At 40.3% G+C, this 26475-nt stretch overlaps 1 protein-coding gene across 1 annotated transcript in view; it reads right to left on the reverse strand.

Annotated features, from left to right (window-relative positions):
- Window positions 1-2420: 2420 nt before the first annotated feature.
- Window positions 2421-26475, reverse strand: part of tmem145 (transmembrane protein 145) — a 35785-nt gene continuing 11730 nt past the window's right edge. The window contains exons 3-15 of the mRNA XM_069142354.1: window positions 26327-26404; window positions 24428-24514; window positions 23390-23491; window positions 16458-16542; window positions 15819-15890; window positions 13891-13959; window positions 13142-13222; window positions 12750-12828; window positions 11249-11342; window positions 8934-9106; window positions 8137-8257; window positions 7550-7738; window positions 2421-5037 (exon numbers count right to left, since the gene is read on the reverse strand). Coding sequence (XP_068998455.1) covers window positions 4795-5037; window positions 7550-7738; window positions 8137-8257; window positions 8934-9106; window positions 11249-11342; window positions 12750-12828; window positions 13142-13222; window positions 13891-13959; window positions 15819-15890; window positions 16458-16542; window positions 23390-23491; window positions 24428-24514; window positions 26327-26404 — 1473 coding nt within the window. The 3' untranslated portion in view covers window positions 2421-4794. The remainder of the gene's footprint in view (window positions 5038-7549; window positions 7739-8136; window positions 8258-8933; window positions 9107-11248; window positions 11343-12749; window positions 12829-13141; window positions 13223-13890; window positions 13960-15818; window positions 15891-16457; window positions 16543-23389; window positions 23492-24427; window positions 24515-26326; window positions 26405-26475) is intronic.

The following is a 26475-nucleotide window of genomic DNA, read 5'->3' on the forward strand; positions in this document are numbered from 1 at the left end:
TTTAAAGTTTAATGACAAACTTTATGGTTCGAAATGACATCACTGCACTGAAACCGTTAACATCTCTGGGAATATAATAATTGCAGTAAGTTATGAATAAAAGAAAACGTAACCAGAATCATTTCTAAATTATGCAAAGAATTTTTTTCAGCAAATGGTCTGTAAACATAGTTTTCATAACAGACAAATATGTCAAAAAAGTTTTTAGTCCATAATATGGATGACTAACTTATGCATGTAGTCCATAATGTAAAACATTATATTCAAGAAAGAAAGAACATGCAATCCTCCACACTAAGTTCCAGACCCCCTATCGAACACAGAAGCTCCTGATTGTGAGATGACAACGCTGGCTTGGAACTTCACGCCATTTTACTGCCTTTATTCCATGTTGGTTTGACTGAAATGACTTGTATTACTTTTAAACTTGTTATGGAAGAGTGATCAATGGCACAGTGGTGGATATTGTTGCTTCCCAGTCAGAATGTTCCAGGTTCAAGACTCCCTCTGGACATGGAGATGATAATGCTGGCTTGGAACTGCACCATTTTGCTGCCTTTATTGCATGCTTGTTTGACTTAAATGACTTATGACTTTTAAACATGTTATTGGAAGAGTGATCAATGGTGCAGTGGTTGACATTGTTGCCTCCCAGTCAGAAGGTTCCAGGTTCAAGAATATTACTTATGCAGGAACATGCAAATTCCACATAGAAAGTCCCAGGCGGGGATCGAACCAAAGACCTTTAGACTGAGACGACAACGCTGACAACTGCACTATTGTGTTGCCTGACACAATTTGAACGGAAGTCATACTTCTAGCATGTCATCAGAAATAGCACATGAAGTCACATGAAAATAATAGATATATAAGCAATAAGAATAAGAATAAGAGCAACTTCCTCTAAATCATTCTCACCTTTGACACTCAAAAAACAACAACAATTGCACGCAAAGAGACAAACAAATGGTTAAAAACTGCTTTAGAGAGGAAAAAAATAAATAAAAGTGAGTGAACCCTGGACACTTGTGTTCTTTGTTGACGTTTTGGTGACGCTGTCTTCCAAAATATGATCACCGCTACAGTGGTTTGCGCTGATGCCCGAGAAGGTTATTGGTTTGATTCCCGCTGGAGACATGCATGTCAGGTCCAAAAAAATTTGATGTCGTTAAATGAAAATGAAAACAAAAATTTGATGTCGTTAAATGAAAATGAAACAAAAGTCAAGTCGTCGGAAATATGAAAAAAAAAAGTCACGTCATATTGTTCAAAATATGAATACGCTGGTTCCAAGTTTCACGTACATGCAAAAAAGAAACCATATATAAACATGATCCAGAAACACCGCCACCTTCTCTGGGCCGGAGCTCATTTAAAATGGACTTGGGCGAAGTGGAAAACTGTCCTGTGGTTTGACAAATCAAAATCTGAGATTATTTTGGGAAATCATGGACACCGCATCCTCCGGTCTAAAGTGGTGAGGGACCATCCAGCCTATTATCTGCGCACAGTTAAAAAGCTAGCATCTGTTCTGGTACAGGGATGCATTTATGGCACATGGCATGGTTAGCTTGCATATCTGGGAAGGAACAATGAATGCTAAACGATATATACGGGTTTTGCAGCAGCATATGCTGCCATCCAGACAATGTCTCTTTTAGGGAAGACCTTTCAGCAAATCTATGTCAAACCACATTGTGTATGTATTTCAACAGCATGGCTCTCTAGTAGAAGACTCCGGGTGTTAAACTGGCCTGCCTGCAGTCCAGATCATACTCAAAATTTGGCGCATTATTAACATGAAAAATATGACAAAGGAGACTGAACTGTTGAACACCTAAAATTATATCTAAGGCAATAATAGGACAACTTTTCACTTCCAAAACTCCAGAAACTGGTCTCCTCAGTTCCCAAACGGTTACAGTGTTGTAAAAAGAAGAATTGATGCAAAACAGTGGTAAACATGCCCTTGTCCCAACTTTTTTGAAACGTGTTTCTGGCATCAAATTAAAAATAAAAATACAAATTCAATATATATATCACAAAAGTGGAGATGAAATTGAATTTGTTTTTTACTAAATACTATTTTTGCTCTCAGAACTGTGTAAGTGGTTAAAGGGAAAGCCCAATTTAAATTAGTGAAATACAAACAGACAGTTTGTTGTGACTCTGCACTTCTGGAGGCCGACAAAGATATTGGCAGTGACTGTGAAACAATTAGTCTAGCTTACATCAGATTGTGGCCAGGCTGGAGTTTGTCCCTGTGGTTTTACTTTAATGGACTCTTGTGATGAGAACAGATTCTAAATATGATTTACAGATATTAGATTTACTCCTTTGGAAACATGCCCTTGTCCTAAATGAATCACGACACTATGCTTATTAACACAGGAGCCAAATAATACACACCCAGGCAAGGCCTCTAATAAAACCATATCTTTTTTTTATTATTTTGGCAAAAAGTGTATATGTACAGCATATTTAGAATTTTTATTTGACACCTTTAAAATGCATTTGAACGGTGCTTTAGTGATGTGCTCTTAACCAGATCGCTCTGAGTAGCCTAAAAGCTGTGCTGTTTTCTGTCATGCATACATTAATCTCTTTTCTTCAAGTTCCCTACCCAAGACTTTTTGTCAATCCTGTAATTAAATGTCAATATACACGAGGTTGTAGCAGTGGTACAGTATCATCTATTCAGTCAAAGTCATGGCAACCATAACAGCGGGCAACAGCAGACAGAATGGCAGACATGCCGAATACAAACCAGACGCATAATCAGAATTAACACCGAGTGCTCTAATTCAATTATCTTTCGGCTTCATAGACTAAGTTGCACCTCTGACTACTGTTACAAGTTACACACCACAGTCCTAACATCACCTAAAGTACTTCTTGACAGCAAGTGATAAATCTGTGGGCTATTACAGGAGCTCAGTACCACACTTAAGGTCAGAAATGAATGAAATTTCAAGTTAAAACCACTGAACTTTTTAGTGTACGTTCACAATTTTCTTGTCTTTTTTTTTTTTTAATCGCACAAAGCTGGTGGTAAGCTCAGTTTTAGCAACACCCTTACGTCACTCTCATCAGCATCTGTGATTCAATGTTAAATCACGCTTAGTAAGCATGACACGTTCCTGAAAATGTCTGGACAAGTTGATGACATTTTCAGACCGTATTTACAGGGGTATGCATCTGGAACACTATTGTATGGGATGGTATTACAGGTTTAAAAGCAGTCTTATAAGGTGACATCATCACGAATAAACGGACTAAGATCAGGAACATTAAAGTGCTCCATGCAGGACAGACGAAATGTACAGTTGGGTTGCTGTTTTCACAGTTTATCTACAAGGCTTTTCTTTTTTTAGTCAAAGCTCAATAGTACGGGATACAAAACTGGTAGTATCTGTTCAGCTTTTTGCACTTAATAAACTTTCAAGTGCAAAAAGACAACAAATACAATATTCATGTTGCAGGTACAAGACAGGGGTGAGGATGAAGTTACTTTGTATTGTAAAAAAAGGCAGCCTTAAATTTCGGATGTGTTGTAGACGGAAGCTAAAGTGAGAGAAAAGACAATTTTGACAAAGGTGTACTACAGTATTCCGGTAACTTAAAAATCACCCCTGTCCTTGTGCTGTGTTGCATCAGTACATTCACCAACGTCTAAATACACAGAAATGACATTTTTGAGCAGGCATATTCTGCACTTCAGTGAAAACTCAACTAAAACCGATATAGTAGAATATTGGTCCTATATCGGGTTTCAGACAGCGCAAGAAGGTTTGGATTTGAATGACCATTAACAGAATTTATCCAGTCAAAAATATACTGAAGCCTATTGTATGTATTTACAAAAGTATAGATTTCAATACACACAATAAGCAAATATTGTATGGTCACGTGGAGTACATATATCAGCTTTTTGGACGGAAAATACAATACAAACATGCGTGTTTTACGAGTACTGTACCTAGAAGTGCCCACAGTAAACGTGACATTTTACATTTAGACATCAGCATATCAATCCAGAAGAACCAGCGTCAATGAAGGCATATAAGAATAGAAATGAACCCAACAGACTCCATATAGAGTAAATATATCTATGCTTTATCAAAATATGTCAAACATAAAAAAAAATGTATTACTTGTTTTTTTTTTGTTTTTTTTTTACACGAACTCGATCCATATAATGGCATGAGATTTCTTTTATGGTCACAGCACCAACTGGAATTCAATGATGTGAAAAAAAAAACATTAACATAAAATTTCCTTTTTTGGAGATAAAACTATATAGAGTGGTAACTCTCACCAGTTTTAGCTATTTACAAACTCTTGCAGGCACACCATCAATGCCTCATGAATGTTTGAATGAAAGTATTTCAAGAATTTTGTTCGTTTCCGCATTGTGCACAGCTATCATTCTATTGCTCTGGCTACATCCACTTTGTCATCTTTCTCCCTGTGTGCCTTTTACTGGTCAACATCAAATATTTATTGCTTCTTTATTCTTTAACAAGCGCAGCACTCGTGTCTCAGCCATTTCCCCTCGCTCCTCCATTCTGGTCATTTCCATTCACAGGTGAAAAGGGACCGCTTAGGGATTCACTTTACTGATGATTTTTCTTCTTCGTCCTTCCACTTTTTTTTTTGTGGGGCTGACACTTTTGTCTTTAAACAGTAACACCTTGAATTCAGCTTTGACTATTTCTTTACTTTATGTTGTCACTCTGTCCATTACCTTCTTGAATTCCCTCATCTCCCCGCTGTCCTGCCTTTCCCTCCATCTCATGCCTTTGTTCCAAAGCCTCCTCCTCCTCCGCCACTCTGCATGCTGAAATACTCGGTAAAGGAAGGGAGCCGTGGCGGCAGTGGGGGTGAGCGTGTGGTCGGACGTGGGGGTATCGGAGGCGGAGGTGGGGGCAATATCGAGGTCAAGTCAGCAGCAGTGGTGATGATCTTCTGTTCGCTGTTCCTCTGCACTTCTGGTCCTTTACGGGTCACTGTTTCTTCTACCGTCTTTACTGGGTCCTGAATGGAAAAAGATGAGAGTTTTATACCTTTGACTTGGTCTGAGCATCTAGATCTAGGTTACAGCAATGCATTGCCCCGGCCAGAAAGTAGGACCTTGCAGGCACTGTCAGTGACACCATACCATTCATCACACTTTGACAGCCTCCTCCCAAGCTCACCAGTGGCCTAGGTTGGCGTAAATTATGTTCTGGGTTTCCTGACTTCCAGGAACTTCCCCCCACCATTCAAAAGACATGCATGTCAGGTTAATTTGTGATTCTACAAATTGCCCTTAGGAATGAGAGTGTGAATGGTCTTTGTTTCCTTCTGTCTTGATGTGTTTGCCCTGTGATAGACTTGACCTGTCCAGGACGTACCCTGCCTTCGCCCAAAGTAAGCTGGGATACACTCCAGTGCCCTGGTGACCCTGTTCAGGATAAAGTGGGTATAGATAATGGACGGATGAAAGGACATTGTTTAGTTGCCATTATACATATCACAATATGGCAAATGTATGCAAAGCCCAGGTCTGCAAGTAATGATGAATTATTTAAAAAATGTTCTACAGCTCAAGGTCACATCATTACATGTTGTCTGACCAACAGTATAAAACCTGACGATGCTCAGTTTAGCATTGATGTATTGCTGTATAATATATGGTCCGATATTAAAACTGAAGTCATAAAATTGTTTGCATTTTGCCTTGAAAATTACAGAAACTAACGACCAAAATAGCCACTATAAAATTTTCTGTTGATTGACTAATCCAAGAACTGTTTCAACTCTTCAATGCTTACAACACAGAATAACTATACAATCACTATAATCCTTGGATGGACACCCCGAGGTACTCACGAATTGAGTATCTGTGATTCATGTTAAATATGGTCAAAATCTCCCCTCCTGTCCCTCAGTTTTGGTGTTGAATAATGGACAGAAAAGAATATTAATCTTTTTATCCTATTAGATGTTTTAATTTCCACATATGTTTTGTGAGGTCACAGTTACCTTCATCCACCAAATTTTAGTCAATTTATCCCTGAGTCCAAGTAAATGGCAGAGCCAAATTTTAAGAAATTACCTCAAGGTGTTCTTGAAATATTGCATTCACAAGATTCGGACTGAAGGATAGGGTAGATATAAGTGTCATATTGACCTTGACCTCTGATTACCAAAAACTTTTCACTTCAGTCCAAATGAAAGTTTGTGCCAAATTTGAATATTCTAAGATATAGCGTTCACAAGAATGGGAAAGATGTGAGGTCACAGTGACCATGACCTCTCACCTTTGACCACCAAAATCTAATCAGTTTATCCTTCAATCCAAGTGAATGTTTGTTTGTTTTCCTGAAAGTGTCCTGAGATATCTTGTTCACAGTGGAAATCAAATTTGAACTCAGTTACCTTGACCCCCAAAATCTAATCAGTTTATCGTTGAGTTAAAGTGAACGATTGTGCCAAATTTTTAAGAAATTCTCTCAAGTCGTTCCTGAGCTAATGTGTTCACAAGAATAGAATGGGTGGATAAATATGGACATGAGGTCTTATTGACCACCAAGATCTATGCACGTCATCCTTGCTTCCAAATGAACATTTGTACCAAAGTTGAAGAAATTCCCTCCAGGCTTTATTAGAAGTTATGTGTGAAACATCCTCGTATTAGAATTTCAGTTAATTTTTTTACAGTGCAATGCATACATTGTTTGATCATATATACGTGTATTTTGTTGTTTGTGCTTTACTTGTCAACAGTAATGTTTTTTTCATCTTTGTGCTTTATGTTCTTAACACTCTATCAGCATAGTTATAGTTAAAGATTCAGAGCCTCTTGCTTTTTCCCGTGCAGTATGAAAGGCAACTTTTGCCGATTTGAAAGTTCCCCAAGCTAGATAATTCATCACAGCAAACACAACACCTTAATTAGGTCTTGTCTAGTTTCTATTTATGCATTATTTCATTGTTCCCAAGTGGTTTAATATCAGCGCTTGTGCTACGTTATGCTGTGCGTATTGTAATTCACCCGTCACCCCCAGGAAGAGATGGAAGTTTCCGCCAAGAAACAATCTTTTTAATAAACGTGTTCCCTAACAAATTTTATTGTTACACTGATGCCTTCTAATTCGAGGCATCTTTGTTAAATGAGACAGCAGTTGATTTCAAGCTTGGTTTGACACAGGAAAGTTTGCACATTATAAAAGCTTCAGAAAATGAGTACAATTGAGTACTGATCTAATTATATTTAGGAAATACTACAAAATTATGGGAAGTTTAAAATGGATATAGGGACACATACAGTGCATTTTCCACAATATAACCCTCATTCTGACATTTGTATTTAACTCTAACTCTCTGTGCTTTTGTTTTCATCACTTGTTTACAAATGATGTGGATTTAATAGGTCGGTATATTCATTATTAGAATTTTTACAGCTCTTGCTCTTCTGCATCTTCAGTTCTTTTGTGTTCGGTAACAAATTTCATCCAGGATATCAACCATGCATCCAAATGTATTACAGAAAATGTGGACTTACTGATTGAATGGAGAAGAGTTCAGTGAAGTTGGGTTGAGAGTCTCCCAGGAAGGAACTATTTCCATAAGCATGATGGGGAAAACTCTCCGCCCCCTCGCCTCCTTTAGGACTGGACAGCAGAATCCCAATCTGGGACGTCCGAACATGATATGGAAAGTTCTTATTGGCTGCTGAAGGTCGTGTAATAGCCTGACAGAAAAAAGGATACAAAATGTATTGATTCTTACATATATAATCAATGTATAGACAGTATATAATAGGAGCTAACATAGCCAGCGCATATGAGGTCCAAGCGACTAGGGGTAAGTGAAATAAATGTATGCAGTGAGCAGGAATATGAAAGGACATTTACGTGAGCAACACAGCCCATTAGTAAAGAACAATGTGTCGAAGGTGAGAAGGAGGTAGATAATGATGTGCGGAGGAGACAATCAGCATGAGGCAGTTCTGACTCAAGGATAGTGAATAATGTATGACCGACAGTGGTAATAATGACTCTTGAATAATGTGAACTATGTACACGTGCAAGGATCTGCATATGTGTGTGTGTGTGTGTGTGTGTGCACGCGCGCGTGTGTGGTACAAACAAGGAAAACGATGTGGGCGTAGAGGTGGATGCCGAGCTGAAAGCCGTTGACGATCTTCTCCCGAGCCCAACGAGGAATCCCAAAGTTGGCGATCAGAGCCATAACAGGCACCGCGAAAAACCTGAGGAAGAAAAGCAAAGAGATTAACGATAACATTAAAGGAGAAAGCTCATTAAAGGAAACGCTGAGGAATCCCATGTGAGGGTGATGAGAAAGAGAGAGTAGAAGAAGATATAAAGCACAGAGAGCGATAAAGACGGAAGAAGAGGAGAGGTGTAGATAATGAGCCAGGAGATAGCGGTTGTAATGAGGAACAATTGCAGAGATAATATTAGTCTCTGTAATCTACCCTTCATTTCATGCCCCTGCTATTATACATAGTGGGTGAAGGACAGAAAAATGAAGCAGTGTATATATACGCGTTTTTGTCTGGGTTTCTAGTCCAAAGCGTTGACTATGTAGCACACATAATAGGAGCATAAATTATTCCAATAGAAGAGAAATAGATATTTGCCTCTTGCAGTCATTCACTCAAGAACAATTATCCTCAATGCGAGTGTAGCTCAGAGGTTGGGCACACAGTGTTGTAGAGGGGTAGTGTAAAATAAACAACTTTTAAATCTTGGACAGCTAAAGCATCAGCTATCCCGTGCACTTTTTTTTACAGCGTGGCATCAATTATTCAAATTGAGGAGAACTCAAATCGAGAAATGTGAATTTTTCTACTCCTGCAATCTCCAGCTCAGGTGCCGTTATCCACAGCGAGGGCAGAGTGGGGGAAGCTGTGCGTGTCTCACCATAGTGTGTATGTGGTGAAGAAAGGGATGTAGAAGGGCTGCTTCTCAGGGTAGTGTTTCAGGGAAACCAGCACGGCATAGCAGAACCACACGTAGGCGACCAGCTGCAGGCCCATCAGGCCGTAGCCTGCAGGGCTGTCGTAGGCGTACAGCACTTCACCTGGGTCAAAGAACTGGGAGACGAGAGAGACGAGAGAAGTCATTTCAAAAATGAATACGCACTTTAGAACAAGCAAAACTTTTAAACAAAGCAGAACAGAAGTGTATGTTGGCTTCATATTGAGGTCTGTGTCCTAATTACGAAGATGGATTGCTCATGGTTCAGCTGATCCACAGCGATGGCCGAGCCAAAGCTCAGCTTGGGAGCATTCTGTGCGAGTCGTTGACATTGACACTTCTTCTCCTCAACTAGGTCATTGGCATGTGTGAGCACGACTTTGGGAGTGTGAGTTTGGTGTGTGTGCTCGCATGTGCGGACACTAGATTGCGTTTCACAGTCCAGTGACTGGATAGCGTGGGCCATACAGGGTTACCTGTGCTACATAATGCATAGGCCTGACGTCTTGGTGGGGAGCTTCTTGGGGCTCATCCAGCCCACCGGAGCCTGCCCGATTCCCGACTGCAGCCTGAGTACCGGAAACTCTTCAAGTCTTCCTTTCAGTTTCAATTGTAACCTAGTTTAGCGTATTTTTAGCCAGGGCTCCCCTGAGTTTTGAGTTCTGTAATAGCAGGGACCATGTGAGAGGGCAGGCGGCAGATAAATTATACTGCCTCAGATTCACATATTGCAGTGTGAGAGGTGGCTATAGGCTCCAGTGTTAAATATAGCACAGATACTTTCCCTGCACTGCTCCCATTGGGTCATTACCATGCTGTATTCAAAGACTGTAATCCACTGTACCTAAAAGTACCATCTTTACATCTGACTGTGCTCAAGCCTCTGCACTCAGCTGAGGTGTATGTAACGCTAACACTCCTGAGTGTGTGATTAATTCATGAGCTCATGAGCTCATCATAGCTGGTAAAATCTGTTTCTGTCTTCACATACAGAACATAGAAAGGCAGTATAATTAATGAGGGTGCAGATCTAACAGTATGCTGATTAGTAAGTCTAACTTTCCTGTCCCAGGAGGCCTTAAAGATAACCGATCAGAAAGTAGTAAGTACTGTAAATATTTTCAGTTGTGTTTGCAGGTGGGAGATGGTTGCCTGTTTTTTTTCTGTCAGGAACACGAAATTGTAACTCATCATGGAATTTCTGTGTTTTTTTTGTTTTAGTTTTTTTTTTTACAATCGACTTGATGCATTTTCATAATTAGCAATTTATCAGTGTAATGAGTGACTTGACAGAAAAAGCCATTACAGCCCACGCTGATCTGTGGGCACCACTCTCCCATGAATATTTATGAGATTATTAAAAAAAGCTGAAGAGAGCAATAACACAAGTGCAGATACTGTGTCGAGCATTGTCAAGTCAGAAATCTTGCACCCAGTCATCCAGGAGGTAATTCAGACGATGCTGCTTTCAAGTGGTACTTGAGGAGGAGTAACTTAGACGCATTTGTATCTGAACTGCAGTAGGCTTTTAGTGACCACTGTACAAACGATTTTATTTGTTTGAAAATTAGAGCTGCCATTAAAGATTATTTTCACTGATGATTATTCAGTCAGTTTGTTCTTCCAATTATTCAAATAAACTTTGTTTAGAAAGTGTCCAAAAAAAGTGAAAGATGCCCATCACAGTTTACCAGAGATCAAGCTGACGTCATCAGATTGCTGGTTCGGTACATTCAGTATTCAATAATACTCGACTGCTGTTCAAAAAGATGAACAATTTTAAGGGGTCACCTCAGGCAAACACAGTGCTAGCAGCATTGCAGGACTGTACATGGGCGCTGAACTAAATACTACTGTCTGCATGCTAATATGCTCACAGTCATGATATTTAGCTGGTATAATATTTAGCATGTTCCCTATTTTAGTTAAGTCTGCTAGCAGGCTGACACTATTTGGCACTACACCCAAAGTACAGCTTAGGATTCTGGGAATGAATGCATTTACAATTCATTGGATGTCTTCCCAATTTCACAACAGTCCACCCAAAAACTATTTCACTCCAAAAATGTCACCACAAGTGTCAGCCTCAATCAAGTGATAGTGAAAAAGTCAGTCATTTTCTGGGCACAGTAAACAGTGTCTAATATTGCATTCCATCCTGCTACCATGGATAAACATTATATTGATGGATTAATCAATAATCAAAACAAACTTGCAGCTCCAGTGTTAACTATAGTGCAGTGTTGTGGATACTGTACCTCTGCCTCGTAGATGAAGAGGATGACGTAGGTGATTGTGTAGACTGTCATGTAGATGCTCAGTTTAACAGATCCACTGTGACTGATCCTCGCCCTGACACACAGGATAAACCAAGAGGGTCAGAGGTCGCACACATGTTGGTGGAAGATAAGAAACAAATCCACAGAAACACAAAGAGACACACAAATGGATGAGAGACATACAGGTGCACATGGGAACACACACAGATTCTTGCCTTTGATTCCTTACACGCAAGCAGGCAGCTTAATCTGAAAGCAGCTATTGAACACCACACAGCACAAAAAGACTGCTCAACTCTCAACTATTTATAAATTTAAAAATGGCCACAGGCTTATGGACAGAGCACAAGCAGAAATTAATTCTTCTCTATTTGCAAAAGTCAACAACCAGTAGAATTTCAGTGTTAAGCCTTCATCAGCATTTCAAACATCCCATCGCACGATTTTTTTTTTCATCAGCACACATCATAAAAAACACATCAAAGTTGTTGAGTATTTATCGCCAAACTTTCTACTAATCAGGTGCTGCAGATAAACAGATGATTTTTGTTTGTTTGATGGTGATGCAGTTTTCTGTTTATTCACTGAGGCTTTAAGAGAGTTTAATAAGTCTAGAGATCACAGAATCTTCTGAACCCAGAGGAGGATGTAATCCGTGGCTCATAAAAAGACAGCTTAAGAATCATGCAAGCTCAGTTTGTGCTACATGAGTTCAGATTAAAAAAAAAAAAGAAAAACAGATTCAATTCAGCCCAAAGTAGGACCAATCTCCAAACTAGGCACATTGGTTTAGACGACGAGTCACCACAAATCAAAATGAAATGTCTTTTAAATAAGCTGTTTAGATTTTTAAGAAAGCATGGTTATGTAACTTCTTCACTCTTTTGTCACATAAAACTACCAAGAAATCGACGTCAAGAACAGCTGCCATCGTTTTCCAGTTTGATAACTGAAGTTTGAAACTGCAATTGGAAAACAGGCAAAACCAGTGACAGTTGGGCGAGTGGGGTATTTGTCAAGTCAGGTGTAAAATGGATTACATGCTGATGTTCCAGCTAACGAAGAACAGCATTCATAAATAATCTATTGTGCAGTGTAACTGCCCGTCCCAAGCAAATGTCCGCCGAGCCTTGCCAGAAAACAGTGAGCCAACCAAAAATCTGTCAGTTGGCTTTGCAGTGCAGGGATAATCCCTCAGCTCACATAAAACACCAGAACAACATAAAGTTCACATCCATCACATCCCCCTGACATCTCGTCCACACTATCAGAGCCATCGTATTCACTGACTTTTTGACTGACACGTAGCATTGTCATGTCACGAGATAGTGCCGTGGCTGTGACTGAGAAACAGTGACAGCATAAACGCGCCCGCAAAATTTGACAGGTTTGCATAAACAAACACACAGAACGGAGGAATAATACACAAACACACACACACACACACATATATATGTATAAATATAGTGCAACCCCCCACCTGGTGACGGTGAAACCTTTGCCCAGCAATATGAGCATCAGAAGGAACACCAAGAAACTGACAGAGAACAGTAATTTCCCTGGAGACGGACAGAGAGGTGAGGAGAGGCAGAAAATGAGAAAGAGAAGACAGAAGGGGTAATTAGGTTGTGGTTTCCGAATCTGTAAAATCAGAGGGGAATGGTAAAATCAGGTCATCGCACACTTACTGCGCACAAACAGTCACACAACATCATGCATGATACTTCCCGTGCCCGTCAAACCAGCTATTACATCTCTTCAGAAGCACCTGCATCCATCACGGTCCATTCATTCATTCTGCTCAGGCCCTGAGTGATTTTTCAGTGCAGTGTCAGTCATTCAGGCAGTGACCGATGCAGGAGAAGAACTCACCAAGTATTTTCAGACTGCCGTTGCCAACTCCATCTCTGGCATACAGGCCCCAGTAGACACAATGGAACAACAGGCTGAGCACTGCCAAGTGGAAAAGATGCAGGGAGCAGAGAAATGGGAAAATAAGAGAAGAAATGAAAGGGGGAGAAAAAAAAGGGTGCCGGGGGTGGGGGGGGAGGGGGTGTACAGGTGAGCAGGCATTGCAGAGGAGAATGAGATGTGGGAGTAAGGAAAAGCCAGAACAGAAGAGACGGGGAGGTGATGATAATGAAAGGGAAGGGGGGAGGAGAAGCGGGAGAGAAATGGAGAGAAGGGAAGCGAAACAGAGAAGAAGAGAAATTGATTTAAGGAGCAGAAGGCTTGAGAGAAGTGGGAGGAGAGGGTGAGAGAGAATTTAGGGGTGGTATGAGAATCGAGAAGGGATTTGAAGAGGGGACAAGCAAGCGAGAAGGAAGAAAGCAAGATAAGTAGGGAGAAGAAAGGGGAGAGGATAGGATGAGAAGAGTAGAGGGGGGGGGGGTATTCATCAGTAACAGCATGCTCCACTGAACACTGTAGCGTTGCACGACTGTTTGCAATAGTTCCCATTCAGAGGCTAATAATGGCGATAATATCTCTGCTCTTGAAGTGGGGATTAAGGTATGAGATGCAGCAGCTGTGCAAGAGGCTCATTGTCTTGAGTGTGTGACAATACGTGTGTGCTGTGATGTGTGCATGTGTGTGTGTCTGTTCAGGACAGAAGCTCTCACCCTCCACACCTGCCGCCGTCATAAACATTTTGTAGGTTGTGTGAAGAAGCTGTCTTCCCTTCAGGTTGTCTGCAGTGAGAAAAAAAAACAAAAAGACAAAAATGAGATGGAGTTGATAGAGGTGTGTGTATGTGTGTGTTGGGGGGGGGGGGGATAGAGATAAAAAGGATGGAGATATGCTAACAGATGGCGAAGGAGAGCGAGAGAGGTACAGAGACTGGGAGACAGAGAGAAAAAGAAAAAACAAGAACAAGGGAGCGGGCCAGATAAATGAGGGAAGCGATCATTAGTATGCATCCGTCTTGCGATACCCATCTCGAGATGAGGCCTTATACATCTTCTCTGTCCTCTCAATCTGCAAGGAAATATTCTTAATGCGTATTTAAGCAGGCTATTTTACCACCAAAACACTCTTGCAAACAGCAGTGGCCCGGGAGGGAGGGGGTTATAGGGAGAGGAAGGGTCATAAACGTTCACACACACACTCATAGCTGGCCTGTATATCCACAGACTTGGCCAGGCAAGTGCTGCTGGAACCTCCCGTGGTTTCCTCAAAGGTACTCTAATGATGGCCGCTAAAGGAATCTGTCTCTCAAAAATGAGTATCATCAACTGACTTCAGTGTCTTATAACCTTTAAAACTTTTCAGAGTACTATTTTAAATCATCTCATATCTTCCCTCTCCATTTGTACAACTCTTTATTGTATTATTTTATATCCTTTCTTTTACTTTACCAAAATTAGTGGAAATAAAGAAAACTCATTCAAACTCAATGTTTGATACCAGTATCGGTACAGATACTTGACTTTGATGCGATTTCCTGAACACATTTGATAAAATCCATTTTAAGAAAAAGAAAATTAAAATACATTCTACTGTAGAAATCATTAGTTTTCATGCATTTTAGAGGGGGAGAGTGTAACCAAGGTTGGTTTCTGTCACTCCATCTAACAAATGTCCCCTATATTCCCTCACATGAACAACACTAGCTCGCTGAATGCAGACAGAGAAGTTTCCAGTTATTACAGCGCAACTCAGACAGATATGTGGCCAGAAACGTGTTAGACGAGTGAAAAAAATAGAAATACGATCATCTCCAGTTTCATGCTTCTACACTGTGGAGAATCGTGTGATTCATTATATTCTTAATATAAACATTATTTCATGGAGTCCCAAGATCATTAAACGGACAAGAAAGAACAGAAACATATGGAGTTTTGTTTATTTAATGACTTTTCTTTAATGTTTTTTCTTCTTTTCTTGTGAATACTGGATTCTTTCACAGGAGAAAATAGTCTGCAGTTGAACTGCTCACAACACATATCCATACTGAGACTGTTCTCTGTGTTCTTTGGCAATAACTACGCCGATACATGTTAAAGGTAGAGAACCACTACATGAGAATGAAGTGTAATTTAAGTGTAATATAAGTGACTGAACACCCAATTAGTTTAGAAAAAAAAAGAAGGAAACCTTACACAGAGCAAAGGTGGGAGTGACACATTTTTCAATTATTGGCGAGCGTTTCCTTGGAGCCACCGTTCACCACAGTTTCAAGGTTATTTGATCCATGACCTTCATGTGACAAACCTTCTTCAGTAGCCTTAAGGCTACCGCTACCTTCTCCACTCAAGCGTTTACCTTTACATGAAACCCAAGCCCCGCTCTCACTATCTCCTCTCTGCTGCCTCTGTGTTGCTTGTGCTCCGTTCTGACAAACTCTCGGCCCAGAGGGAAAAAATAAGGCACATGCTGCACCTTTACTTATCCAAGAGAACATGAGAACTTACTCCTATCCCTTCAAGAAAACATGTAGATTTTATAATGGAGCTGAAATGAAAGGGCACTTAATGATTTCAGTGGACTTTGAAAATCAGAATAAATAGGAGAAGGCGAGATATGAGTGAGTAGAGTGCAAAGTACTTACAGGCAAAGTAGCAGGAGAGGAGGAACACCATGAAGAAGATGACCAGGAACGTGATGTCCGTCTCCAAGATTCCTGTGGATAGGGGGAGGAGAAAGTAGAAGAAGACAAGAGGAAGATTGATGGAGGGGAGAGAATAGGTGGCAAGGTGGAGAGATGAGGGAAAACGAGAACTATAGCAAAATGAGACGCAAATGTTCCAGAGATGCAGTTGATTCATGAGTGAAAGGTCAAGGTGTCAATGAGGTTCAAAAAGTGTCATTATGAAGAAATGAGGGGACAACAGAGGAGGGCAAGTAACAGAAATATAAAGGGATGAAAAATCCAGAGGCAGGTACTTGATGAGGATATTGTATTAGTTCAGAAACAGAGAGAGGGCGTTACAGTAGAGGCGGAGTGCGAGGGAGGGAGAGAGGGGGCACATTGAAGATGTAGGAATAATTCATTTAGAAGATTCGTGGGCCTCTTCTTCTTTTCATCCCTTTCTCTCAGTTCATCTATCATCATTAATTCATTCAGCCGTCCCTTCATTATTGTAATTTGTTCAGTTCAGTGTGCTTTATTGGCCGTGCTAAGTGGTGTTGGCTCGTGCCATCAGCGATTCATTCCATAATCTCTCCCTTTCTGTCTAATCACTCTTACCGAACTCATCCGCAGAGAAATGCTGCGTCCAGAAAGACTGGCCGTTGGTCAGTTTCATCTCGTACTCCAGCTGCAGGCCATCGCCCTGCGAGAGGGAGGACAGTAGACGGAGAGAGAGAAGAGGGGGAGGAGGTTCGATTAAAAACGTATTCTTCTGCACCGTTACAGGCTTTGTGATCTGTACAAATTATTAATTAATTCTTAATGCCATAGTGGACAATTTTGTAGGTTGAAATGGCCCTAACAGGTAAAAGCTCTTTAAAGTTATGCTTTCCCAGAACATTTTGCTTTTCATTGTAATACAGAAAATTTTGATCTACAGGACCTTTTTGGAGAGAAAAAAAACGATTAGCTGGACTTAAAAGCAGCACTTTAAATTTACAATTTAGGAACCTCAGAGTTCTGGATCACCCAGACAGGGGGAGTAATTTAAAAGCAAATTAACTGGGAGAAGTGTTTTACTGGGAAAATCAAATATCACAGCATCTGGGTGTCTTTAAATAAATATTCATATTATGTTTGCTCATCATTCATTACTCTTCCCCTTAAAACGATCCCATAAAAAAAGGAATGTGGTCATTCCAAAAATAGGAAAATTTAGAAACACGTTATTTCGATATATTTGCAAACCATGCAATATAGAAGTAAATTGAACAATCATGATGAAAAACATCTCATGTTGCTCGCTTGCTGACGATCATGAGACAGTTTTGCTTTTCTAAGCTCACTGATTCATCACTTGGGCAGCAGAAATGTTCCACTCATATCCATTCTTCACGCCAGATTGCCATGTGATTAAACAGAGCGAGTGACTTTACGGCATCTGACTTCAGTGTGTGCTCTTCTCTGCTGCAGCACAGAGTTTGTTATATCATAAAGAAATTCCAGCACGTCACATCTCAAACAACAGAACCCAGATTTTTTTCAAACATTTCCTCCTCTTTACAAGGGGATGAAAACATCCAAATCTTCCGCGGGGAGGAACGCACTGTTGATTGTGTTGTGTAGTCAGAAAGTCTCCAAGCTGGTGTGGAAGCACCTCAGGATCCCACAGGTGTGTGGAGGAAGTTAAAGGAGAAAGGAAAAGGAAACCAGGCAGCTCTGCGTTTTGTGCTGCAAACGAGGAGATGACCCAGATTAACAGGAAGGATGGATGGATCATATCCATAGCAACAGTTTTCACTGATTTAATTCTGAGTGTTCTTCTTTTTAATTATTAATAGTGCGACACGTAAATTATTTGTGAGGCTCATTATACTTATATGTCGATCTGGCATAATTGTTTTAGTACAATGTTATGAATGATATAAAGGAGAGATTTTTCGGGTATGTAAACATACAAGAAAGGAGAAATACCGTGGAGAAAACTAACATACCTGTGTGGTAAACCACTGTTGGAAGAATGTTAATTTTTGGCAGCCGCAGAAACAAAGCGTGTCAAACTGAAGTGAATTTAGGAGGTGAGACAAAAAAAGAAGGATGTGGAGCAAAGAACAAGCGAGAGGGCACAGCGATGGGTTGACAATCAGAGCACACAGAGCTCATTTCACACAGGCAAGTTCAAAGCCGATGGAGTTCGCGCTTGTTGCGGTGGAGCGAGGGAACAGAAGGGGAGGGGGGGGGAGAGAGAGAGAGAGAGAAGAGAGAGAGAGAGAGAGAGAGAGAGAGAGAGAGAGAGAGAGAGAGAGAGAGAGAGAGAGAGAGAGAGAAAAAAAGACTTTGATTTCATTTGGCATCCCGAGACTCCATCTCACTCCCCCTATCAAAAAGGGCGAGAAGCGTGGAGCGTGCGCTGCCGTAAAATCAATACAGACACAAAGAGCAAGCAGACGGAGATAAAGAGAGTGATAGATGTAGAGAGGGAAGAAAGTTTAAAATACAGGTAGGGAGAAAGGCAGAATGAAGAAGAAGGAGCAAACGATAAGAAGGACAGAGAGATGGATGCGAGGAAAAAAGGAGAGATAAGGGAAGAATTTGCACTTCACAGCGGGAATTCTCTCTCTGTGGGATGAATGTGGGGCTGCTGGTTGGTTTCAGGTGTAAAAGTCACCCACTTGTTTTATACTTCACTTCACACTGAAGATGTTCTCACCTACACATCTCTACAATCTCATACATCTTGTGATCCACTGGGCTGTGGAGAAATGCATTCAAAAAGGATTTCTGAGAGTCTTTTGAGAGTGTGAATGTGGAACATAAATGTTTGGTTATGGCTTGCAGTTGAGAGCAATTGACCTCACTATAGTATTTCTTTTGAAAATGGAGTTGGCACAGTCGTACAGTTGACACCTGAACAAATTGCAACCTTGATTTCTTGATGGGTGCCGTTCTCCAGACTCTTTGGGCTGTGCGTGGCCAGAGGGATACAGGCTAATCTTTAATCGACACCAACAGGGCAGGACAGTATATACTCCTCTACTCTCTGCACACTCACCTATATCGCACAGTAAACAGCGGCAGGTAGAAAGCGAAATTACTCTTACAGGGATTGTAAATAAGCAACTTAAATGTCACATATATAAATGTTTTATGTGCTGTCACTGATAATGAAATAATACATTTTATACTAAACTCAATTCTGCAAAGCCCTACAATAATATTACACAATTAAACAAGTTACATAAATTAGTTTGGTAAAGTTGTGATTAAATAAACTTAAAAATGTTTTGGGTTTTTTTTGCTGCAAAAGCACAGCTACACCCAAACATATGCGATTGTCAAAAAATGTCATTCCACAACCACGAGGCAGAGACAAGGTCATTAATGAATAGTAAAAACTGAAGAAGCAGAGGACGAGACATTCTGAATTTTAGTCCCAAATACTGATTTACATTTAAAACATTCAGTCCTACATTCCCGATCATGACTTTCAAACACCACACCTATCCATCTGTAAAACACGCTCTCTGTCCCCAAGTCTCGAAACTGAGGCAACCCGTGACATCACAATGACATTATTTGGGTTATTTTCTAAATTTGACAAATCTCCTCTAAAGACATTATACAACTGTTTCCACAGGCTATGTAACTAAGCGTGACCAGTAAAGTGACCTGGTTATTTGAAGGAGGGTTAGAGTCCCTGAACATGCCGTTAACAGCCTTTCTTCTCTTTGGAAAGGTTTCTGCAGGATTTTAGACCCTGGCTGCAGCGATTTGCTCCCAGTAAGCCACAGAGGTATCAGTGAGTTCAGGCACTGATGTTGGGTGATAAGGCCTGACTCGCAGTTGGTGCTCCAACTCGTGCAGAAATTGTTTGAGGTCAGGGTTCTGTGCAGGCCGGTGAAACGCTTCAACAACAAACTCAGATAAGTTCTGGATGAGGACGATCATGTTGAAAATACACAGATAACAATTTTAGTAAGGGGCCAAACCATGAAAAGCAGCTTCAGACCAAAAATACACTCCTGTTCACAAACTTTTTAACATATTGTGTAGAACTTAAACAATGAGTTGATGCATTACTAAGTCAATTGAGTGAAAATATTCAGTGACTGTCAATTCTGGTGATTTGACGTGTTAACATCTTAACGTTGTGATATACTAAATATCTTTAGGTTTTAGGAGGGTTTTAGGATCAAACATAGCAAGCACTTCCATCCCATTGCACTCTTAGGAATTGCGAATGCCATTTTTCACAGTGATATTTCATCAACTAAGCATATCATATAGAAATCAAGAAAGTAATTACAAGAACAATAGATAATGAATATAATCACCAGTTGCAACTCAAATATAGTGTATCTTGAGGTATATAAATAATATGATTTATTTAAGTACTGTAGTTTGTTCACACTGTGAGCAACACAATCAGCAAATCATTAGGTCTGTTAATTTGCTATATATCTCCCGGAAGACTCGTAACATTGTCAAATACGCCTGTCATTATTTTTTATTTATTACACTAAAGAAGTGCAAAGTTTCAAGTCCAAACTGCCTCCCCATCTGGCACAGAAGACGTGACAGTGTTGCAAGTCTTTATGAGAGATGTCGTCTACAATTTTTGGCCTGAGACTTGGAGAAAGCAACAGTAGCTGTCGGTGTGTTTCACACTTTTTGTTGTGGAAAGCTGAGTCACACGGCCAATTTGACAGCTGCGTAATTTTGGCCATTTCTGTAGCCGTTGCCAATTAACAGCAAGTCTAATTTCAGCTCTTCCTCGGTTTTCTATACTAAGGTAATTTGGTTTCATTAACAACAGTTCTGATCAGAATAATAAGGCACAAGTAAATTACGGCAATTCAACGACTTTCATTTCTTCATTTGTGTTTGAAAGACATCAAGGTGAAACGCTCTGACAAAAGTTGTGTTATTGAGTTTCTACATTTTTTGTTTATTTTAAATTAATAGTGTCTAATTGGTTCTACCTAACAAGCTGTAATTTTGAAACCCGTTAAAACATCTTAATAAAAACAATAAAACCAGAGAAACGTGCTATTTGCCTGTTTGTATAAAACTTTGTATACTGATATATAGTTGTCTTGAGGAGGAACGATTTTGTAACGTTTTTAACTTTTTGAGCCTTTTAATTAGCAAAATAAATTCTGTTTATCCATTAATATCTACGTTTCATGGAGCAGAAATAACAAGCCTGCTGATTTGTGAACTTTGGTTAATTTTCTTGTCTGAAAAGATCCTCTGCTCTGTAATTTGTGATGACCTGAAATTTATTTATATTGACTGACTTTTCTCCCTCATGAAATAATAATTATTTGCAGCCTTGAGGCCTTCCAATTAATCAAGTGAAATTGCCTGGAAATGTCAAATAACAATTAGTCTCACATTATACCATTTTATGCAGGTGAGGGACTTGAAAGCAGAAATCCTCTGGTTTGAAGGACTTATAAGCTGATATGGAATTAGACCCACTTGATCACAGGTAAAGACTGAGATGGAAAGTACATGAAAGGAGAGCTGGATAAGAGGGAAACAGGAGCAAAGAGGAAAATGCGTTGTAGTAGATAAAAGTAAGAGTGCAGAGAGAGAGGCAGAGAAGGAGCGAGACCAGTGAGATGGTAAGATGGAGAGGAAAAACACAATTAGGGACAGGCTGACAGAGAGGAGCAGGAGATGCAGAGGTAAATGGATACGAAATGGCGTGGAGTGCGTCACAGCTTGCTGACAGAGTTGAAAGACACTAGGACACAGCCAAAGATTGTGAGCGACAGAGGTAGGAAACATGAAGAAGTGTGAAAGCGAAACGGAAGCGAGAAGGCAAGCGGTAAGAGACGAGGGGTGGAAATTGGCTGCGACACGCAGCATGCATATGTCCCTGGGAGTGGCGAAGAGCTTTTATACTCGAGTCCAACAGCATTAAGCAGCGTGTCTTTCAGTGGACGCTGGCGTGACACTAAACCACACTCCACAGGAAGCATCCATTCTAATCCTACCCTTCTTCAGCCAGCACTCTCAACTGGCAGCACAAAAACAAAAACAAAAACATGCAAAGGCCATAAATGCTCACACACACACACACACAGAATCCGGAGCATGACCCTGGAGTAACCGAGAGTATGTCACTGATGGGCAGACATACTACAATACACCTTCAGCAGAAATTGTACTTATTTCCACTTTCATGAAAACATAAACACAATAGAAACATAGAAAACAACAACAACACACAACAATTCCTGGAATTTGTCCTTGACTGAAGCCCTCCGTGTGGGAGGATTCATCATCACTGAGCTATCATTATCAAAGCTCATGATTCCTTCACCGAATACCCGAGTCCAGACTCGTATCAACAAACAACGCACCGCGGCTACCGCTTTGCTCCTTTCTCTCCCAGCACACCGTTAGCACAACACTCAGTCCCATTATAAAACAGGACCATCATTAAATGTCCCCAAAGCAAACTAATCAATAGGCTACAGAGGAGTCGTCGTATTAGGCATGTTTAGCACAGTTCAAGAAGAGAGATCCGTGCTAAGAGTCTCTCTGCTTTGTTGCGAAAATCCCTGTGGTATGGAGGAGAGATAAGGCACTTCAGAGTGTCAAGAGGTATTCGAGATACAGATGCACAGATAAAGGATCAGCTGTAACACATGCAGAGCTGAGGTCACCGGGGTGTGTGTGGCATTTTGGCCATAATTCTGTATTCTAAGCTGTATTACATTTGGGATCAGTCCTGATAAACATGCAACATGATAATCCTTATCAGTAAACCAGTTTCTAAAATACAACGTAAAGTTTGAGTCTCTATCTGAGTTTGGCACTTGGATGGGTTAAAAAAACAACAACTGTAAATCACAGGGTTAAAGTTCCTCTTGCAGTTTTTTTTTTTTTTTGTCTGTTTGGATTACTTTCTTTCTACGATTCAAAACATAACCTGGTGCCAAATGCTCAAATGGGAAAGAATATACTGGGACAAAATTCATGCTCAAGTTGACTTAAAATTTATTGGGAGGCAGCTCAAAAAGTAGACTTAATATATCCAGCATATTCACAGAGCCTTCCTCGGGGTATGCTGGATATAGTTTTGCCGGATCTTTCCTATCTTAATTTCTGTTTCTGCTGCTTGCACCTGAAATCTGTTTTTATGTCTGAATGCAAAAATGTAAAACTTGGACTTAAGTGTTGAAAGCACTCTCATTTGGGCATTTAAAAAGTCACATTTCATTAAATGTAGTCACATGTAAGACAAGTGCATACTAATAGCCATCCTAAGAAGTTATCTGTCTTCAGTTTAATGTGTAGACTACACTGATGACGTTGGAGATGATGACAGCGACGATGTTTCTTTATCCATATGGAAGCAGAATGTGATTACACGAGTGGGTTTGCATGCTAGCCCCCACCGGGCCTGTTTGCGTGATAACGGTGGTGCGTCACCATGGCAACCGCCTGGGAGCAAACCTGACCTTACAGAGACACAGAGAGAGAGAGAGAGAGAGAGGCAGCGGGGTCAGAGAGGGCAAAAGGTCAGTGCTTACCCCACACTTGCTGAGAGCGATGTACCACCATCTCTCCCTCACCGAGCGGAAACTACGTCCACCCACGCAGCTCAGAACCTCCTCGTTCCCATCTCCCTCCACCTGAGAGAAAAAAAAATGTAAAGAAGTGTGTGTGTGTGTGTGTGTGTGTGTGTGTGTGTGTGTGTGTGTGTGTGTGTGTGTGTTTAGGGGGGTGTTCACAGAGGATGTTGTTATCTGAAAAGGCAGCATGTTTTACCTAAGAGACACATTGAATTGTCACAGCAGCCTGGGATGTCAAGATGCAAGCATATTTCACACCCCAATATAGCCTGAACTGTGGCAACAAGATCCACTAACCACGACAACAACAGAGTCACGCTGGCAATCACACTTCCAAATGTGATAAACAAACATGTCGTGCTGCTTATTGAAAAAGAGACCAAAGGATCCCTTTTTTTTTTAAAAGGTGTTAAAGTGAAGAACGATCTTTTGAAACCTTTCCGACTGACTGAGATGCATCATCAGCAGTGGAAAAGTGTAAATCAGTAAAATGTTATGAAAACACATTAAGGTCCATTAGCTCTCACTCCCTCTCTATCTGTGTCTGTTTATTGTTTGTCTCTTTTACATATTTATGTGCCTTTTTTGCATTACAAAAGAGTGTGCCATAAGAAAGATGAAAATACGTTCAACTGTGTGGTGATAAAAATAAACAACGTGACACTCTATAATACACACACACACACACACACACACACACACACACACACACACACACACACACACGTATCACCATACAGCGGAGTCAGAGGTCACATTCAATTACAGAAAAGAAGCCTGGCATTGGAGTATGTACGATTTTTTTTTTCTCTTTTTTTCTCAAGGACAAGATACTGTTCAGTGGAAGTATGTCTATGTAAATATCTTTGTGTGCGTGTGTGTGTGTGTGTGTGTGTGTGTGTGTGTGTGTGTGTGTGTGTGTGTGTGTGTGTGTGTGTGTGTGTGTGTGTGTGTGTGTGCGTGTGTGCGTGTGTGCGTGCGTGTCTATGCTCTTACCACACAGCCTGACCAGGTGTAGCGTGTGGTGAGGTTGATGACCTGGTTGTTTTCGGACCTCAGCACCGCTTCCTTCTGGTAGCAGTTCTGATAAAGGCAGAAAGAAAAATAAAACTCAAAAGCAATGTTCAAAACATAAACAAATTGGCCCTATCTTAAATATGAGTTGTATCTACTCACCCTCAGCCTTTCTAATCTACTTCTATTCAAAGTACCTTTCAATAGATCTTAGGACAACAAGTGCTCAAGATTGTTGCATTCAGCTGTGGTTTATACCTACATAAAGATATGTAAATATTAAGTAATGGAAGAGAGAGATGTTCCAGTCCATGAAATGCACAGTGTTTAATCAAAATGTAACTGAAACCGTCCCTGCTTTGGTATCTGCTCTGATAACTGATATATATTTGTGTCTCTTCTGTGATGGATTTGTCTCTGTGTGACTGCCAAATATTAGGGCAAAAATGCAGAGGATAATAAAGGCCATTTGATGATGTGCTGTTTGTAAGTGCACTGGAGATATCTCAACATAATGTGTCACAAGATCTTATGAAGAAAATTCCCCCCCAACCAAAAGACTTCAGTGGACTTCAGCCAGGAAATGCAAGGTTTGGGTCAATAATATTTCTTTTTAAAATGCTAAGCCATTTTAGCATTGATTTTCTTGTATAGTACATTATGTTACAAAATACTTGATAACCCTAATAAACATTGTACCACAGAAACTCACCTTCCTTTCATAATACAAGCAACAGTTGCATCAGAAGCCATGTGTTGATCAAATAAAACTAGTTAAGCGCAGCTCTATAAAAGGTGAGTGAAAGGTATTAAAGTCTGTCTACAATAAATGGCTGCATTATATATTATTCATTGGTTGTGAAAGCAATTTAATGTTGATTTATAGACTAAATCATGTTATATCTCATAGTACCAGCTGACTGTGCCATATAGAGGAGAAGATAAAATTTTCATGCATGCTAGTTCTACAGCTGAGGGACCGAGCAGTTTACTGGAATCCACTCTCTATCTCTCTGCAGCCAAAGATTTCAGACTTAAGTCTTGAAATTATGGAAACAACCAGATGGTAAATATACGCTGCATAGACAGTGGGTATGAGAACAAGTTTACCAGATGTAGGAATTACTCGAAAGGCGTACAGTCTGTTAAATACGTGGAAAGAGATGTGTTTGTCCATTCTTTTGGTTTTGCACTTCAGCAGACTGGATTTTTTCATAAAAACAGCAACTACAATAACTGAAGCGCTGACTTTCCAGTGTATTTGAGTGTTCACAATGATATTGGGTGAACAGTGTTGGAATCATAGTCATTTATACATTGTTCCCCAATTTTTGGAGCAGGACAGAGACAGGCTTTTAGTCCACCCAAAATTGATTTCAATATTATGGAATTAATGTTCAAATTATGCACGTCATGCCGATAATGACTCTTCTTTTTTTTTACTAAAGAGCCAAACATTCAGTATTATTCAAAATAACTGGTCTTTAAAGCACAATAGACATTTATTCGAAGAAAATCATGCTGTCGTTTTGTGGAGTGGCCTCAGTTCAGGCTGAACTCTCTTGTGTATCACTGCCATCACAAAAATGGATTGTACCATCCTTGATCACTGCATGTATCATCCATAATACATGACCGCCTGTGAGTGAAAAGCCTCTATTTCTAAAATGTCATCTTTTCAGGAAGTGACAGCTTTGTTTTTATTCTGAGCAGCATGAGAAGTGTGCGACCCCTCAGTTTAAGTTAAATTGTAAAAATTAGCAACGCTAGAATTACAGGAGTATTTCTCTACAACAGTGACATATGAATATAAATGGAACAGTAGTTCTCTTTAATGATGGCTTGTCAGAAGACATGATGCAGAGGGTGTCAGTATCTCACCTTTTCAGGCCTCTTGTACACAGCTGGCCACTGAGAACTGTCATCAAAGTAGAGCAAAATGTTCTGACAGCAGCGAGACTGCACAGAGGAGAGACAGTGACAGAGACACAGAAAGAAAAGACATTGCATTGGGATGTGCACAGATCAGA

The sequence above is a fragment of the Embiotoca jacksoni genome, unplaced genomic scaffold, assembly GCF_022577435.1.
Source record: "Embiotoca jacksoni isolate LCO1_2020_lvr unplaced genomic scaffold, fEmbJac1.0.p SCAF_11, whole genome shotgun sequence".
Taxonomy (NCBI): Eukaryota; Metazoa; Chordata; class Actinopteri; family Embiotocidae; genus Embiotoca; species Embiotoca jacksoni.